This window comes from Temnothorax americanus, unplaced genomic scaffold, assembly GCF_048541705.1.
Source record: "Temnothorax americanus isolate GAGA-0224 unplaced genomic scaffold, ASM4854170v1 Scaffold5, whole genome shotgun sequence".
In the NCBI taxonomy this organism is placed as follows: domain Eukaryota; kingdom Metazoa; phylum Arthropoda; class Insecta; order Hymenoptera; family Formicidae; genus Temnothorax; species Temnothorax americanus.
In genome coordinates, this window is record NW_027509657.1 from 1,028,002 (window position 1) to 1,048,073 (window position 20,072).

The 20,072-nt window shown below is 39.4% G+C and overlaps 2 protein-coding genes across 3 annotated transcripts in view; both read left to right on the forward strand.

Moving 5' to 3' along the window:
* LOC143903733 (uncharacterized) overlaps positions 1–517 on the forward strand; it is a 94,384-nt gene extending 93,867 nt beyond the window's left edge. Inside the window, exon 5 of the mRNA XM_077417594.1 lies at positions 134–517. Coding sequence (XP_077273720.1) covers positions 134–312 — 179 coding nt within the window. The 3' untranslated portion in view covers positions 313–517. The remainder of the gene's footprint in view (positions 1–133) is intronic.
* On the forward strand, positions 282–19,517 carry Bsk (mitogen-activated protein kinase dJNK). Of its 2 annotated transcripts, XM_077417694.1 has the most exons (9): positions 426–567; positions 5,671–5,946; positions 6,694–6,823; positions 7,522–7,719; positions 8,206–8,340; positions 8,433–8,562; positions 9,117–9,275; positions 9,434–9,558; positions 9,911–19,517. In XM_077417694.1, the coding sequence occupies exons 2-9, from the start codon at positions 5,810–5,812 to the stop codon at positions 10,061–10,063; spliced, it is 1,167 nt and encodes a 388-aa protein (XP_077273820.1). In that variant the 5' UTR covers positions 426–567; positions 5,671–5,809; the 3' UTR covers positions 10,064–19,517. The 2 variants fall into 2 exon arrangements, with proteins under 2 accessions (XP_077273819.1, XP_077273820.1); XM_077417693.1 differs by lacking the exon at positions 5,671–5,946 and having other exon boundaries at positions 282–567.
* The last annotated feature ends 555 nt before the right edge of the window (positions 19,518–20,072 follow it).

A 20,072-nucleotide genomic window follows, 5' to 3' on the forward strand; every position in this document is an offset into this window, starting at 1 on the left:
AATTATTACATTTTGAAGATTCATATAATTTTCGCGACTGCGATCAATATGGCAAGCAATATCGATTTAACAATTAGCTGTTAGAAATAACAGATTTATGCGAACTTTCGCCTCGATCCTTTTCTCGTTGCAGACAATTCTGGGCTACGTAAGGACTCATCGGGCAGCAGCGTGCTGAGGCGCGATCTGCCGCTGAGGAACGGTCTGACCTGGCACTCGCATCAGGTGCCGCGCACTCCGGGAACACCCGCCTGCATTGTCGCCGCTACTATTCCGTGGGTGCACTGGAAATCTCGCGTCCAAAGTGGCTAAGAGCGTAAGTCCCCGTCGAGTGCACCAGGAGTGCTCCAGCGGGGTGGACGGTGTGCAGGTGCAGGCGGCGGCTCAGGTGCAGCAGCATCAGCAAGAGAGACGAACACCGAGGCGCATGCCTTACCTGGGGCCTGACATGACAACCCGGCTGTCCGCCATGTTCTACACGGTCGAGGTCGGGGACACCAAGTTCACCATCCTGAAGCGCTATCAAAACCTCAAGCCTATCGGATCGGGCGCGCAGGGGATAGTCTGGTGAGTGATTCAGTAGCCATTGCAATTCGACGTTTTCTTTTTATAATTACTAGACTATTAGACTCTTAGACCATTAGACTATTAGACTTAAGGAAAGACACGTGCGAGTCACGCGAACCGGTGAATTTTTCCTGGAAGTCCCATCAGTGGAACTCTCAGTGAAACCCCAATTCCTTTTGTATTCAAACGACTTTACACAAAAACGAAAAATAGCAAAATTGAAGAGAACGATCGTAAAGTACACTGATCTGAACGTCAAATATCGAATACGCAGAATGAAAAGTTTCATCTATCACACGCGATGTTTATTACACACACGTTCCGCCTTGATATTTCCTAGATAGAATAACGTCATCCGCTTTCAAGCTACGTATACAACCGATAACAATGCCAGCATCCATCAGAGGTAAAAGTTTCGAGGTGGATTTGAAGCCGGGCTACGTCGACATATATCTCGAGGGGGGAAAGAGGATTAACTTACGATTTCTCTTATACTCGCGCTCGAGGACCGACCCGAATCGACGGCAACGGGGAACGGGCGGCACCGTTCGGCGCGCGGAGAAACGGGGCGGCAGAGTAAATCGGGCAATTCGATTTGGAACGAGGGAGAATGTCTTCGCGAGAGTACGCGGATTTCTGACGACGGGGAGCGACGACGACGAGAGACAGAGAACGCCCTTTTCTTGTAAGCCGGCGGCGTGATGTCGGAAAAATCGTCCTCGACGACAGTTTCACGGCGTTCCTCGTTCCTCGTCGTCGTCGTGCTTGCCGCGTCGATACCCGATCTTCAGACGAGGCAAATTAAGTCTCGACGACATTCTCTTTTTCTCGTGAATATCCGAGCCATAGATCTCTTGTCGTGGCTCCCTCCATATCTCGAGGATATTCAGAGTGGTACTTAGATCTTGCAACAATCGGTAGAGGGTAATACGATCGTAACAGTATAATGAGATTGCATTGAAGATTCGATAAGATATACGAACAGAAGAAAGAAACTGACGAAGGATTGAAATCGAAATTAAAAATTAAATTAGTATATAATATATTTTGTTTTTTTTTGTTTTATATATTTTGATTTTTAATTTTGCAGATTAATTTTTAAAACATTGAATTTAAATATATATGATTTGTCTCTCGCGATATCACTGTGAATATTCACTGTAATTGCGACCCTTTGTTAAAAGTATCACAATCCAAAACTAGAATTAGAATATAATTAGTATAGAGACATAGGGAGAGTCCGGGAGACTTGACCATAGAGGAGAGTTGAATCACTTTAAATATCTCGTTCAAATTTTGAACAAAGAGCTCAATCCGAGCACGTTAAAACACGTTTGTCTCACTCACAGTCGAAACGCACTACCAAGCGTCATGTTGTCACGTGCTCGGATTGAGCTCTTTGTTCAAAATTTGAACGAGATATTTGAAGTGGTTCAATTCTCCTCTATGGTCAAGTCTCCCGGACTCCCCCTAAATAGTAAAATCGGAATGTTCTCTGCATTTTTTATATGACTTATTTGCTCTTAAAAACTTGAGAGAAAATTACTTAAATTTAAGTTTCCCAATTTTGACAACGTCGATTTTCTCAAGTTTTTGATGAAGTAGATATAGAATCTAGTAGCAAATTATTATATACCGTTTAATTTGTTCTTTTAGTAGATCTGACGATTTCGCAAATTGGCCATTATTCTTATTCTTCGCTCTAGTTTCTACCAACGTGTTAGTGTGATGTTAGGGTTAATGTCAGTCGATTTTTGTTCCGACCGCACTTCGAAGATTGTTGAAATTCACGACGAATATTATCGATCGTATACGGGTATAAGCCAGGATCCATCATGATAATTGTTCCGTGGATCGTGGATCGCCTTTCTCATCCCTCGCACGTGTCTCCCCTTTGACGTCCGATAGAAACTGAAATACTGCATTATCCGAGAAAGCGCAATTTCGAACAATACACGGTGGCCGTGGTATGCAGGTAAGTCGAACGAACGGACGAACGGACGGTCGAGGGGAATGCGGAATATCGATTTTCGATAAAAATTCTGCCGTAGCGTGGTCCATTACGGAAAATATGCGAGGGGCCTTTTCGTTTTACCTCGTCCCTCGAGGAGCGAGCTAGGCTTGGCTCTCGAAAAAAGGCCGGTTGATTTCGCGCGCATGGAAGGTAGGTCAGGATGCGAAAGGAAATCGGCTAACGACGGCCGGATGTTATTCACGATGGAATCTGTGACCTGCACATGAATCCTGGCGTTATCAGAAATACCGGAGATAATTTTTGCTAACGTTGAAATTTTATTATTCTATAAAAAAAAAATAATATTATAGAAATCAGGCGATGCCCTTTTTATTTTAATATAATAAAATATTAGGGATAAAGAAAATGTTATAACGAAGATCTCTTGTGAGAGGATAAAATATCCATTGAAATTCGTAGTTACGAAAGGTATCTCGATATTGCTGGGATCGAGATGATGCTGTAAAATGCCACTGAAGAGTATTTCGAGTTGGCGGCGTTTCTCGGAGATTAAATATATTCTGAAAGTTTTGAAAGAAAATGCACACATTCTCTCTCCGAAATTATTTCAGAGAGAGCAAAAGAAATGATTTACTCTTTCATATTTCTCTGCGTCCTACTGAAATGTATCATTAAGAATTTATGGAAATATCAATGTAATTCAGATATTTTACGACTTTAATAACTGTTAAAAGAGATCACATTTCAATACAACGCATATTTTTGAAGAATTCGGGAAATCAATCTATATTTCGTTTTCTCAACCTTTTGAGATTACTTTTCTCAGTTTCTTTTAGAAAGTGGGTCAAGCTACTGTTGTATCGATTCATTTGTTTTTAATCGTGTCTTTTCTTTTATTGTCGTGGTTTTTAAGAAGAGATTATCTGAAATTTATAGCGTTGCAGTTCTTATTTACGATTTGCAGAACTGTGACAATTTGTACTGCGGAAGCTTACTGTAAAGAGCCCAGATGCGCTACGTCGTTTTGAAGTCACAGACTTTTCCGGAGGGAAAGGGTTAATGATTTTTTGAAATCCCTGCGAGAATATACCCGGTGGCTTTTACCATTATCCTAAAGCTGCAAGGTACACAGAAATGTTTGAGGAGGAGCGGGAGAGATCTCTGAGCGCGTTTGATCGCGTTTAACCGGCCGTCGAATGCGATTTCTCTCACGAGGAAACGGTCCCGGTCGTGAACACGACATTTCGAAAGGTAGGACGAAGGTAATGTTCTGTCGTGAAGAACCATCCATACTTACGATTATACATGTTCGACGGAAGTATGCCTTTCAAGTGCTTTCTAGCAACATATTTCTGGCGACGCTCATTATTTTTCCGGTTTAGACTCTCTGATAATTATCATTCATATTCAAATGTACTTAAAGTTGAGCGAACAACCGCGAAAGTATTTTTAGATCGTGAAATCAATCTTTCACGATGTAATTTAAAATCTGAAGCACAATACCAAGAAACATTGCCTGAAAAATTTAGTAGATTGATTTTTAATATCTGATTGTCTGATGTGAATATCTTAATGTCTAATGTGCGCTGCTAATTTTATAAATTTAAAAATCTCAAAGCTATTTATTTATACATAGATATTTTCAGAGAAGCTTAAAATTACCGTTTCTTGTAAGAAACGTATGAAGTGTTTACGGCTCGATAAACATTGACATATTTATTTCAATTCTTTTGTTGCACAATCGATTTTTTTATCTTTATAAATTTTTTATAGGAGGTTCTATGTAGACATATACATGCACGGAATTTTCTCTTAAAATTTACCCTGAAATCATGGTAGTTGTGGGACAACATGTACCACCAAGAATGTGTGCGAGCTATTCTGATTAATATCTACCATAATAAAAAATATTAATATCTATTACATTAAAATATAAAATATGTTTGATTAATTTTACTCAAATATATCTAGGAAATTTCAATAATTTTTCAAAATTTGCCAATCTGCTTGGCAATTTTTATCACGTTGTTTGTAAAATGTCTTTTGTATGTTTTAATAATTCCTTGGTTGCCAAGTTGTCCCAAGTTTGTAGTGAATTTAAGGGTAAAATATAACAAAAAATTCTCTCCGTGTGTGTAATAGTCTGAACTATATTTTAACTATATGTATAAAATATAATTTAGAATAGTAATTATTCAGTGACAAAATTTTTCAATTGTATCATAGCAATCTTATTAGTGATTTTAATTTTACTTTATATTTCTTTTTTATTTTGCCGATTTATTGCTTATCCTTGCATGGTTTTTGGATCCATCCAACACTCTTGCACCACTAATTAACACGCGATTGACATTGGCGCAAAATACAAAATACATGCTACGATCTTGCAAAAGCGCAAGATTAGATTGTATGGATGGTTCCGACCATCAAGCGAACACGCGCGACACTGTTCTCGAAGGAAAATCGAGTGAGAAAGAGAGAGAAAGAGAAAGCAAACGAGATCTTGCCAGGTAGAACGACGAGCTTAACTCGAGCTCGTTCCAAGATGAGTTATACATTTCGCTCGTTTGTCCTTTGAGACTGCTGTCGGTGACGTTGTTGCAGCGGTCGACGGAGAAAAATTACGTTTCCGCGAAACGCGACGCGTTTTGTAACGCGAGGCGCAAATTACAATTTAATATTTTTCGACAAGTTTCTACATTTTTGTGATAAGTGATAAAATAAAATTCTCACTGTCTGCCGCCGCAGATGTATTTTAATTTACGTTGTTAGGCGACTTGTTTCGCAAAAAATAAATTTAGAAGAATAAAAAGCTTTTTATATGTTTATACTTGAAAAAAAAAGTCTTCAAAAGAAGTTTAAAATTTTAATTGTTTAATGTTGTAAATTAATAACATTAATAATATTGTTGAGTTTACTTTTCTTATTTAATAAATTATGATATTAACAAAAATAAATGAGTTTTATTACGGGCTCGTAATCTGCGCCGTTTAATCGCGCTGAGAACGAGCTTTTGGCCGCGAGAAAGTCGCCGAACCCTGGCGACGATAAATTTTCTCCGTTGCCGCGATCGGCTTGATCGTTTTCGTTTCCTGTATCCTGTAGTTCTTGTGTCGTTGGTTTGGTAGCTAGAGGCGTGATATACACTACCTAAGTTAAGGCACGAGAACCGCCACGAGTCTAAGAGCTAAAGAAAGAGAGAGAGAGAGAGAGAGAGAGAAAGAGAGAAAAAAAGAGAAAGAGAGAATTTTAAAAAGAGGTAATGCGATGGCGACGAACGCGATGGAAACGAGCAACGTTCGGAGCGGCTATCGTCGTCACGTTTTCGGCGACACCGAGCTTTGCATACCCGAGAGATACGTCGACGTCGTACCGCGTGGCGTCGGCGCTCAGGGTATCGTCTGGTGAGTAAAATCTACGGCCCGTATGATGGATCATACGCTGCAAGAATGTCTATTTTTCTCTTCCACTGACTTTAATATAATTAAATTTTACGTCGAAGAGCGCTTATATCACGTCCAGGTACATTTAATTCGCAGCAGCCACCGCTGAAAACTTGGTGCATATCTTTTGACCTTTGCGCTCCCATTAGTAGTATTCCCTCACATTTTAGTAGCTATTTTTCGTTATATATTTTGCTTCAAATTAAGTTATGTGCGAGTTTATTGTTTTCCACATTTAGGGCCGGTTGTTCCAACCTGTTAGTAAACTAACTAATAGTTAAATCATATATATATACATGTCTTCGTTTATCCTTTACATATCCTTTACAAAGATAGACATATGATTTAACTTAGTTAGATTACCAACAGGTTGGAACAACCGGCCCTAATTCGATTAACGAGAAATTTTTCTAATAAAATGCGTGTGCTTTGTTTCTATTAAATGATATAATATGAATCTATATTTTTTACTTTACTAATTAGAAATCTGATCGAATCTTGTGCCGCACACAGACGGGATATAGGCGCACGCTAAGACTTATTATAACTAAAATAAAGTAATTTTAGATATATAAATTTTTAAACGACGAAGTATTTATTCAGTTTTAATTATTTATTTGAGTTTAACGTATATTTAGCTTGATAACATCGCGCGGTCAGGCGTATATGATCGAATAATCTTCAATTGCTCCTCCATCTCTGTTGCAGCGCGGCGTACGATACCGTCACTGCGCAAAATGTGGCGATCAAGAAACTGTCCAGACCTTTTCAAAACGTGACACACGCGAAGAGGGCCTACAGAGAGTTCAAGCTCATGAAGCTGGTCAATCACAAAAACGTAAGTTCTTTCTTCTAATTTTATTCCACTGCGTCTGTTTTTTGCAATGCGTGACACACATATACATATATTCTTTGCTGCATACGTACAATAAATGTCTTTTTCTTAAATTGGCTTAAAATATAAATGTCTAATATTTATTAATGAAGCCTTGCTGCTGAATTAAGCACATCTACAGCGTACTTTTTATCTCGCAAAAATTGTAATTGAGCGCTTTGTACTATATTGTCATGTAAGTGAACGTAAACAATACATCGCGAGTAGCTTCCGGCCATTACTTTTCTTCGTTGTACTCGCAATTATAATTTGTTTTTGTCGTCAAATAATTTCTGAGAGCGTAGTTTTTGTTAATGAAATTGTAAATCGAGAGATTATAATAGAAATTAAAAGTAAGGTGAATGCATAAGTCTATGTTCTAATCGAGTCAACGGTTTTAATTTGTGGAAATTCATTTCAATCCCATTCCTTTTAATTCGCTGTTAAGAGCATAACTGAGATATGTTGGATGGTGTTGGAACAACAACGCAAATAGGTTCACGTAATTTCGAGAAAGATAATCTGAATTCTAAATAATCTGAGAGAAAGGAGCAGAAGGAGGGCAAGTTTTATTCGCAATTATTCGTAATATTTGTAATATAATTGTTCAAAAATTTCCGAGACGAAGTCGACTGGTCAATTTACGACTTATCGCCTTGCAGATAATCGGTCTTCTGAACGCGTTCACGCCGCAACGGTCGCTGGACGAGTTTCAAGACGTGTATCTGGTGATGGAGCTCATGGACGCAAACTTATGCCAGGTGATCCAGATGGATCTGGACCACGAGCGCATGTCGTACCTCCTCTACCAGATGCTGTGCGGCATCAAGCACTTGCACTCCGCCGGCATTATCCACAGGGTGGGTGACATCGGCTATTCGCGCGTTGCAGCCCCAATGAAAATTGCATAACGGGCGGAGCCATTTAATCTACCGTAACGAGATTCATTAGCGACGACCATTTCTGCATTCCGTGGCCCCCCTGGCTGCTGTGTTGTCCCACCGGCGAAAGAAATAACCTGCCGTCGTTCCGATTAATTTCCCGGCGCGCCGCGCGTTATAATAGAATAGCTAAAACCGGCGTCGCGCTCATTAAAAGTGAGAACGCGGCGCAACGATTGCGGGACTGCCTGCGTAATTAACGTGCCAGAAATTAAAATTCATACAACCGGAACGGTCTCGAACGTGATTGACTCGCCGCTATACCCGCTGTTTCGCGATTATTATCAATCGCTCGAATCTTCTCGCGTTATTGACTTTCATTATCAATGTTTTATATCATTACCTCTCTGACGATTCTCAAACTATAAGATGAATCTCTAAAATTCGGTTCTCTTTTCCGCGTAGGATCTAAAGCCAAGCAACATCGTCGTAAAATCCGACTGTACGTTGAAGATTCTCGACTTCGGTTTGGCGAGGACCGCCGGTACCACATTCATGATGACGCCCTACGTCGTCACGCGGTATTATCGGGCGCCGGAGGTGAGTTAAATCCTCTTGTAATTTTTCGCACAATTTGTTCCCGATTAGCTCGACCGTTTCGCTCACTCGGAGCGTTCGTCTTTTCTTGCCAGGTAATTCTGGGCATGGGGTACAAGGAGAACGTGGACATTTGGTCGGTGGGGTGCATCATGGGCGAGATGATACGCGGTGGCGTACTGTTCCCGGGCACGGATCACATCGACCAGTGGAACAAAATAATCGGTAAGGCTACGTTTTCCGTTACGATAATAATGATAATTATAATACTAATAAAATCTTATGAAATAAAACTCAATTTTAAGATTTTAAATTATGGAGAACATAATTAAATTTGGAATAAAATTTCATGATGTTATGTATGTGCTATTATAATTCATTCTACGTGTCTTTGGAGTTAAACAAAATATAAAATAATTTTAATAGAATCTACAAAATTATTTGCATTGACACTTGGCAATATTTTTACATTAATTATTACTTAATTTATTTAATTGGAAGGGCAATTCTAATTAATTCTAATAAATTATCTGATACTTTTCATCTCACAGGAATAATTATGATGAATACTTTACAGATTCTATGACATTTTTTTATTATAAGCGGATAATCATGATTACCTTACATGATTCCTTAATAATTTTTATTATAAAGTTAATCGTGGTACTTACAGATTTCTCTCGATGTTTTTTTTTATCACAAAAGGTATAATCGCGAAGAGACTCTTCTTGCAGACTGCTATTGTATTGTAAAAATAAGATAGTTGCTCTTATCTGCAGAACAACTTGGCACACCGGCGCAGGAATTCATGCAACGACTGCAGCCGACCGTCAGGAATTACGTGGAGAACAGGCCGCGATATCCAGGCTATCCCTTCGAGAGGCTATTTCCGGACGTCCTATTCCCCTCGGACTCCTCGGAACACAATAGATTAAAAGGTGAGTAGGTCAGCAAGTCGACGCTCCGCGTCGCGAAATTGATCGCGGGACGCGCGCGTTTTCGACGCACGGACGACGAGATTATCCGCATTTTTGTCATCGCCTTGCCTCGCCCTCCCCCTGACTCTTCCTTTCACGGTTTTTACTTCCTCTTCTAGCGAGCCAAGCCAGGGATCTATTGTCGCGCATGCTCGTAATCGATCCGGAGCGACGCATTTCCGTGGACGAGGCGTTGCTGCACAATTACATAAACGTCTGGTACGACGAGGGGGAAGTCAATGCTGTAAGTAGGCTCTATCGATTGATCGCGTGAATGGATGGTCGCTTCGAATCGTACTGTCTTCTCCGGAGACCGCAGGATTCACCATAGTCACTGATTTAATTTGAGAAACTACATTAAAATCTTTTTGCATCTTTAAAAAAATAGCTTATTTAAAATATTAATGATGGAAAATATAGTTCTAATAAATTTTATGAGAAACAGTTAAGAAACAATTATTTTTTTACGTAATAAAGAAATATCGATAACTCTTCTTAACAAAATGTACTTTCCATTTGCTTTAATGAAATACAAAATTGATTGTTAATCTCCGTTTTATTCAATGATTCACAAGAAAATTTGATATGTTTTGCAGCCCGCACCAGGTCCGTATGACCATAGCGTGGACGAGAGGGAACACACGGTGGACCAGTGGAAGGAGCTGATCTATCAAGAGGTAATGGAGTACGAGACAAGCCACAATCCCGCGGCGGTCGCTCAGTCGTCAGAGAGCGCTGGGAGTCGGTAGATACCGCGGAACAGCAGCCCATCCACGGTCCCCTTTTCATCGAGAAAGCATCCGGATAGGCTGACCTACCGCCTGGATATCCCCGGAGCGTCGTAGCGAGAGAGGGAGGGGAAACCGGAGTAAGAAAAGGGTAGAAAGAACGAAGAAAAGAAAGAAGATAAATCGACGTCCACGAATCTGTCTCCTTCTTCTTCGAGAAGGCAAGAAATGCAAGTGGGAAAAAACATGGAAAGGGAAGAAGCTTACTCTGTCGAGTGTCGCAGGGGAGACAAATCATAATCTTTTTGGCAGCACATGTGATCAAGTGACGAAACTAGTCTCGAAGATGATCAGTTAACGATTCCCCCGTTCGATCTTCTCTCTCCTGGAATGATCTGGGTGGACTTGGATAAACGTTTCTGCGGCGGGCGAGACTCGCGACCGCCATGCGGCACCTTTGACAGGTGCCACCGGAACACTCAAGACACCTTTGTCGCTTTCTTTACGTTTTACCAGAGCAATGGAGCTCGGATAAGGGAGATCTTCAGGGTCGGAGGACAAGTTCGCAGAGAAGAGGATCAGAAAAGGAGCGATGGAACTGCCTGGATGAAAGAGAAATTATCACGCGCGTTGTCCCTCTCCTCAATTACTGCCAGCCTGGGTTGTTGGACGAGTATCTTCTCTCTTCCCCTCAGTTTATTCGTTTCCTCGATCAACGCGAGCTCTTCGAACACCTCCGGGAACCCTTAAGTCCTTGTTTTACAGTACGGTATTTTTATTTCGATTCCTCATTGCGTCTACTTGACTTTCCTTTTGGTACAAATTTATTCGCTTTGCAACCTGAAAGCGGATGTCGTTTCGTACTCTCTGATCGTCCTGTAATCACGGACGATGTTTGCCGTGCATTTCATAGCAATAAAGTTGACGCGAAAGAGAAACGATGTAGAAATATCGTTCCTGTGATACCGTTATGAAGTTTTACAAACGTCGGAAAAGAAACTGATCGTTCTTTAACTTCCGGAGGATTAAGTGACCGATCGCCCGTTACAGCTTCCGAAAAGACCGGTCGAGCGTGTTTAGTTTGCGTGCGAGCAACATATACTATATATTTTTCTTACCATTGTTAAGCACATACGGGAACACACAAATCTGAATCATGTATTGTAACTTTTTAACATGACATACCCTATGCCCTTTTGGAGTACGGGGTACAGAGATAACAAAGTAAAGAGGTAAAGGAAAATTTATTACAGAGTTTATAATCGCTCGATCTTCGTGTCGCGGATGTAACGGGCGATCACCTGGACGAGGCTATCCTTAGGATTTCGTTTTATTAAGTCGCTGGAAGTCGCGAGGAAAATATATAAGTTAGGTAATATTTGTTAATATTTAATTCATGTGGCTCCGTACGACATATGCATGCCGCGATTGCCGCGTAATGCAATGAAGCGTGTGTGTGAGGCGCAAGAGAAATAGAAGAAATGACGCCGTTACACGTTGAGTCTCGAAAACCGATTGCGAAAGGAAAGAGACGCGATCGATGGAGTATAGAATTTTTTGTACATAATAATTGATTATTGTGAATTTAGTGCTGTGTGTGAACGAGAGTGTCCGCACGATCTCGCGCGATACAGATTTTTTTTTTATATAATATATAAGCGTATACCCCTTTCGTTCGGATACTTTGCATCTCCGCTCTGTGTGCTTTCGTCTCGGTCGTTATCAGTACCAGTAGATGCGCGATTCATTATATTCGTAGGTTCGTAGTCAAGTAAGAAACAAATTGGCGAACGCTAAATAATTTTATCAAATCGACAGGGAGAAAGAAAAAGGATAAGGTAGCGCAATGTCACAACGCTCGATCTCTGCGTCAGGTCCCGGGATTACCGATTATACCCTTAGTACCCGAGTAGTATCGTGATAAACGTTACTATTCTCTTCTCGTGCAATCTCGCGTACAACGTGTCGCGCGATGTAAAACTCACGGTGCTTAATATTTTGCAATCGGTGAAGTAACCGAGAGAATTCGATGTAAAATCGACGCAATAATCGGTGGAATAAAACTGCAATCGATTACGGCATAGAAAGCGGCGAAAAGGGACGGTTTTCGCTTAGTTTGTTTTGCGAAGATGTGAATCTTTGCCGAATGTTTATTGATTTTTTATTATTCTTCTTTTAAATAGATCGTGTGATTCGTGTTATATATAGGGGAATATGATATAAAAGAAAACACTTTTTTGACTAGAATATCGCAAAACGGTACATAATAATGGACGAGAGTGAACTGGGTTGGGAGAGCCGATGATGCTGATAAAGATGATAATGATGATAATTATATAAAATAATTGTATTTATTACGTGAATCGACGAGGAGAATCTACAAATAAATAGCGAATCGATGAATGATGGTGAAGAACAATTGTATAATGTAAACGTTAAATTTTTATTTTCCACGACGATAGTTATGTGAATATATTGCTACAGTCCGATCCAAATATAATCAAGCTTTTGTAACACTAATTATAATAAAAAGTCTAATGATGATACTGCTAATTACACGTAATTGTATCGCACACACACGGTTAAAAATTATGAAGTATGTGCTGCAAATAAGCGGAGTCTCGATTTTGTCACGTGTACGGAAGCTCAGAGTAGTGCGCCAAAAATCTTTACAAATTCAGCTAGTTGTCGCTAGTCGTCGCGTTGTAGATCCACGACGAACATCCCTTTCCATCATCGCATTTCTTTCGCGTCTTAACAATCACTGTGTACATGTCTCATATACGCATATTACGAACGAGCTTCTTCATTACGAAACTAAGAGTATCATTACAACACTTTTGGCATCTTTTCGCCGCGCTATTTTTTACTCTACGCGCCTAAAAAATTCGTCGTCAAAAATGTATATCTACAGATTGTTGTATTTTGCAATAACACACTTCATCGAAAGTAATGTGATTAAGATGAAAATCGAACGCAACATCTTCCCGGCGTTCTAGGTGTTAATCCCGTAAAACATAAGTTAATTGAAAGGATCATTCTATGTAATTATGTTTCTTCAATCTTCATAATTGGGGATTGGACACAAAATTCTAATTAGACAATAAATTCAAAATTTTTGGGATTGTCTGTTAAAGACAGTCTTTAAGGAAAAAAAATCATATTCGTCTAATATCTCGCACGACATTTCTGAATAACAGTGTTTCTTTTCCTAGAGCAATTTCCTAGAATGAAAATTTCTATCTAGTCTGTCTTTCGATTTTCGCCAACTTTCTCTTCTGTTTTTAAAGTGGCATTTCGATGTTTAGCGTGGACTAGCTATATCTTTTCCGCCCAACCACTTCGCAAATTTATTGCGCACGTATCCAACCCCGAGAACGAACGCGTTAACACATAAGAGATATATTTTATGGCCCTCGCCGCCATCATGCACGTTAAGTAAAGTCAATTATATTTAATCAGCGGACGATACTTAGCAGTTAAAAAAATGCGTACCCAGATTATATCTCTTGGGCATTTGCACCTGCACACAGGGTAACTTCTGCGGCCCTTCGTGCGTGTACTCACAGGGTGATTCTCGTCGAAATTAACCGAAAAAAAAAAACAAACAGGAAAGAAAGGGAAAAATGCAAGAAAGAACTCAGAAAAAAGTTGTAGCTATTCCGAAAGGCGAAGACGAGATGCGGTTGAAGGTGAGAATGTGAGATGAGAGAAAGGGAGAGAGAGAGAGAGAGAGAGAGAGAGAGAGAGAGAGAGAGAGAGAGAGAGAGAGAGAGAGAGAGAGAGAGAGATACAACCATTTTTCCATTTTACAAGCTGCAAAAAGCTTTTTTCTTCACACAGTGAGCGCGCTGAAGGAAAACTCGGTGAACTATGTGATTCCTGATGAAATTTCGTCCAGCTCCTTCTTGTGAGCCAGCACAATCTTTTAAATCACTTTCGAGAATCGCTAAATCGCTTGCGACGTTTCTTTCCCGTCTGCGAAACGAGAAAGAAAGAAAGAAAAAGAAAGAGAGAGGGAGAAAGAGAGAAAAAACTGAGAATTTTATAACATTCGCTACGATAATCTCTCCCCGCGATATTTGTACCTATATATACCGCAAGACAGAATTTCTAAAGATTTTTGGATATGTAAAAAAAAAAGAGAGTGAGAGCGAGAGCGAGCGAGAGAACGAAGTGATAATTATATTTGCCCGGTTTCGGAAACTTTTATCGAAGCGAACGATGGGGGGGGTGGCGGTGGCGCGACCCGGATCACACCGGAGGACGTTGTCCTCGATCAACGTTCTGTGTGTGTGCGTGTGTGACGTAGACAGTCTGACACATAAAATACACACACATATATGCGCGCGCACACACAGATATAGATACACATACGTACATACCGTAGTTGTGGCAGCTCGCGTACCACGTTCTTCTCGTTTCCATAGTTAAAGCAAGCGTAGTAGCAAGGATAATAAACGATAGCGAGTAACGATATAACGAGTAAAGTAACATAATAAATAGTCAAGGATAATAATAAAAATAAAAAGAGGAGTAAAGTATAGCGAAAAGGCTGGGGAGGAAGGGGGGAGGGAGGGATGTATCCGCCCGGTGTGTGATGTCTCGTTAAAAAGCCGCGCTACGACGATTTTCCCGGCGCGTTTCTTCAGGCGATCGCAAATCAATCGCGATCGGATCGGAACTTACTTTAACCCACTATTCTCAATACGTAGAACACGACTGTATACGATTGTTATAATCCGCGGCGGCGGACGCGCTCGGAACGCGCAATATCGGTGGCAAAGAGAAAGAAAAATGAAGAAGAAATGGGGGCGATAGGCGCGCTTATCGTCGAGCGAGAGAAAACGACTGTAGAGAATAGCGAAAATATCTTTCAGTCACGTGCCTTCTTGACACCCTTGGAAGAGAAACCACATTTGTTAGAACCACTTGAGACCGAAAGACGATAGGGGATAAGAATAGAGACAGTCTAAAGACGAAGACGTTATTTTAGTAGTGAAAGAGACTAATTCTCTCTCCCCTTGACGATATTGAGTTTCTCCTATTTTATTCTGAACATTTTGTATTTGTGAAACTGATTGACGACTGTCTGGAGCTTTGTCGCTTTGTTAAAGTAACGTCTTCGAAGATCGGACATCAAATTTAATAAGCAATAAACGATTTAACGATGCACGACGCAGGAACGTGGAACCAGGAGTAGATATTGAAAATCAAGATTTCGCATTTGCGAGCATTCATAATCTTAATAATTACTGTATATAATTAATGAGTCGTGACATTTTCTCATTTCTATTCCACTATACGCGACTCATCGCGTTGTATCTCAGGCTCTTCATTCAATTTCTTGCTTTTTCCGTCGTTGAATTGATCCACTCCTGGGTAACTGTTCCTTCGTCGAGCGCGATTTTATTCCCGATTTTTGTCGCTTCTCGCATTTCGGTCTCGCTCGTTCGATGTTTTTACGCCATTCGAGGATACCGCGACCGTATTGCGCGTTCGTGAAGCAGAATCGAGTCCTCGACTCGCGATATGATCCCGTCGACGTCTTGGCAGCCGCCGAAATCGCTTCCGAAACCAGGGAAAATTTCAATCCGTACATTATATACATACATATAGAACCTAGAGTATAAATGAGAAAAAAAAAAGAGAGAAGAAAGAGGAGAAACCCGGAAGAAACATCATCGTGATTAAAAAAACAAGAGAGAAAGTGTGTGTATGTGTAATGTAAGCGTTTATGTGTGTATGCGCGTATGATGCGTGTATGATGCGTGTATGATATAAACAATAATCTTTTTTCTTAGCGCGATAAAGGGAACGGTTAATATGTAACAAAAATGGAATATTTTGAACGACAAAGTGAAGCTTTGGGTGGGCAAAGGGAGGGTGGAACGGGATGCGGGAGATGGAAAAGGGGAGATAGAGAGATTGATAAAAAGAAACAAAATAACAATGTCCATGTTGCTAAACTTAGCGATGAGGTAGATATATCGCGTATAGGCGACATCTTAGTTTATAAAGCAAATTAGTTTTTAGGACACAAGCGAAAGTGAGAGAGCGAGAGAGAGAGAGAAAGAAAGAGAGAGAGAGAGAGAGAGAGAGAGACAGATGGGAAAACATACAAACACAGAAACAGGGATACACACGAACAGAGCAGTGTTCCACGTTATCACTTAGGCTATATCTCTAGGTAATTATCGAGCCCGTTCCTTCGTACGTAGAAAAAAAAAACGTAGCGCCGGAAACGCCAACGGTGGAATACCATCGCGAGTCCGGCACTTCCGGTGACGCCGTAGGAAGAAATGGAGCGCTCTTCCTCCAAGCTCCTGTTTCGCACGCGCGAAACGCGGAGGATCGGAAATCGGTCGATGAGAATTGATTTTTCGTTGCCACGTGGGAAATTTTCAAGATCCTTTTCGACGAGGGGATTCTTCTTCCGTCAGTTCGTGACAAGTTGAATTAAAATATCAATTAAGACGCGTCGCGCATACTCAGCGGTTTTTTTTTTAACTTTGTCTCACTGGCATCGAATTTCGAGCTCCATAGTGAGTTAGACTAGCATTGATCGATTATGATTTTGGCCAAACGATCCACCAAGACGCCTGCCCGATCGATGCTCCCGGTGATTTTTCCCTGCCGACAGGGGAGAGAACCAATCGCCCGAGCAATAATGTACTTCTACCGATTTATGTGACTCTTTTGGAGTCTCTCACTCGACTCCGGCCTCGTCCTCGGCGCGAGAATCGGCGTCGGCGGATTGCCTATATGAAAATGGATCGAAGCGATCGACATCTGGAAATCCCGACGTCGATGGTCGCCCGTTTCCTCGCTGACGATCCCCTATCGGGGCATCGAGAATCTGGCAGGCACCGGATTTGTTCTTGTAGACGTAGAGACTTTATCGGTCCCGATGTACTCGCGAGAGTTTCTAGATTGGAATATCTTACCTCTTTGAGAAAGCGGTGACTTTATTCTCTCTCAAATTTTGATTTTTGAGAGGAGAGCTCTCTTACAAATCTAGAGAGCTTTAAATGAATTTTTCGAGGAATCCACTTGAGAATCATACGTAATAAATCCGATGTAACAAGTCTCTTAACTTTTTGGTACGAGAGTGACTCTCGACAGAATAATTTTCTGATATGATAAGTCGAAGGTAAAGAATGCTGACGGAAAATTTTACTCTGTGGTGAAAACTCTTAAAAATACACGTGGTCTTATATAAGAATAATAGGGGGGGATAAAGCGGAAGGAGGAAAAAGATAACGGAAGTGAGTCGAGTTTTTTTTTCTAGAAACACCAATTCTCATAAACACACGCAAAGAGACACACACACACACACATACGGTAGTCACGTGTGAAGCGTAAACTTAAATTATTATAAATACTAATATTAATTAACATTATTGAATATATACCTCTTCTGTATATACAATTAAGCAGCAACAATAATAATGATTAATAATTGATGATCGTGAGCGATAAGACGAACGGCAGAACGGGGGCAAACACAATAATTGCGCATTGTTTCTAGAGCAAGAAAGGAGAAGAGAACAATGGTGAACGATTATTAAGTTGTGAATATTAATAAGTGATTGTAATTATATACTTATACTCGCGGCGATACGATGATTTAATTGTATGGATCCACACACACATACACACACATACCCATATACGGTATAAATATTATAACATTATAGTGAAACGACGACGACGACGACGACGATGGTGAAGACAATGGTGATTTTTATTATATTACTATTATTATTATATTAATATTATTAATTAATAATGATTACCATTATTATTGCGATCATTATGGTTGTATTATATTGTACCGAGGAATATATACTGAAACAAGAATGAGAGTCCAATTAGGCGTGAGTGAGTGCAACAGTATCGAGTAAACGAAGAATAAATCCAAGGAGCGTCGTGTCATTTGTACTTAATTATTCCACCGATACGGACCAGGCTGCACGGCCGAGCCTCATCAGAAATTCCACCGTGTTTCTTTCTTTCTATTTCAATTGGCACCGTTGAACCGTCGTGCGAAACCTCGGAACGGCGTTTTCTTTTTTCCTTGCACTTTAATGAAGTAAATCGAGAAAATTAATTTCGCGCGCGCGCGACATTCGGAAACCGCGGAAATTTTTATTTGTGGAACTCGATGGTTTTCTTTTCCTTGTTGCGACGGACAACAAAATTATCGCCAAAAATATTTTTACCAAGATATACGGATGATACCAAAGTGCGACACAGTATCAATATTTTATGATAGTATGAGGTGTACTTTTACGATATCTGCTTTTTGATTGATGACTATCCCATTGTCTCGGGTATCGAAATCGTTATCAAAGATGCCAGGTTATTTCGGTATATTCGAGACAATCGGGCACTCATCAATCAAAAAAGCAGATATCGTAAAAGTGAAAGCGTTTCAATTTTCATGAAAAATTGCGAATTTTTTCGTTCACGCAAGTCATTGTTGCAAGTGTATCGCAGATATGCCAATATATTAAGTCGCGTTGATCGATAGCCTTTTCGTTTCTGTTTTGAATTTTTCTAGGGATATACATACACACATACACAAAGCTCATCAGAAGCGACTTTGCGAAAAATGGGCAAAAAATTATAAGAGGTTTATTTTAAGAAACTGGGATTTCTTAGGCTTCGAAATCAGTGCCACGTTAGATTCATAATTCTTGGAAATATTTTCAAATTTGTTTTATATTTCTATCTATTTATTTAAGTAAATAATAAATTAAAAAATTATATCTTTTTTCAGAATTAAGATTAATTATAAAAATATTAAAGACTGGCAAATATTTAATAGTTATAAAATTATTAAAATTTTCTAAAAGTAAAATTATAAAATTATTCAAAAACCTACAACTACATTTTTTATTGTTAAATTTTATTGTTTAATATTTTTATTGTAACGTTTTATTTAACAAATTAATTATTTATAAATAATTGTTTTATTTTACTTTTACTTGTTTAAACGCGTACCAAAATATTTTTTGAATAAAAAGTCTAAAAAATGATATAAGAAATGTAAAAAAAAAAAAAAAAATTATTCCATTTTATTTCATGAGACCGAATTTCTTTCGATTCACCCATGTTTTCCCCTACTGGGAAGAAAACACGGAGGAGCCGTGCACGTCCTTTTTTTATCTTTACGTAAGACGAGATGACACTACGAGAGAACGATTCTCTCTCACGCGCGTACTTTATCCCAAGAGAGTCTCGACTCAAGATCTTATTTCGATTCGCACAAGAGAAATCGAGATATCCGTACATTATTTCTTGGCGAGCCGAACCAATGCTCAATGCGACACTGCTGTTGGTCCGAAATCGATAATAAAGAAAAGCTGACGAACCACGATTTTCTTTACCTGTCTGTACCTATAGGCCTGTAACGTGTATATGCAGCGAAGTATAAGGGAATAATAAAAAAAGAAAAGCAGAAACAAAACAACAAGGATACACACTTTTTATATATGCATTATTTATAAATTTTTATTTTTAATATTAAAGGAGATATATATATATATATATATATATATATATATATACCATATGCCACATGTTGTATGTGTGAATGAATTATTTGGTTATTTAAATTGATGTTTTAAAATATCGGACCTGGGTTTCTCATTTTTTGTAACTATTTCTCCCGTTGCAGCATATTTTACGTTCTGCCTCTACAGCGACAACATATTTTTAATTTATATACAAACAATTACTATTTAAACAAACTCAAAAGCTTTGAATAAACGATATGAAAATCAACAGCATGTAAATATAAAATGACTAGAAGCGCAAAATATTTTCAGAAACATAAAATTATCAGACATTATAAATGTGCAACAGATTTCAAAATATTAAATTCGTAAATATATTTGAAAAAACCAAAGTCTCTAAACATTTTTATGCATAATAAGAAATACACAAATTAAAATTACATTATTGTTATTACTTTATCATTACCATTCCACGTTATTCATTTTTTGCTCTATCCGAAAAATTC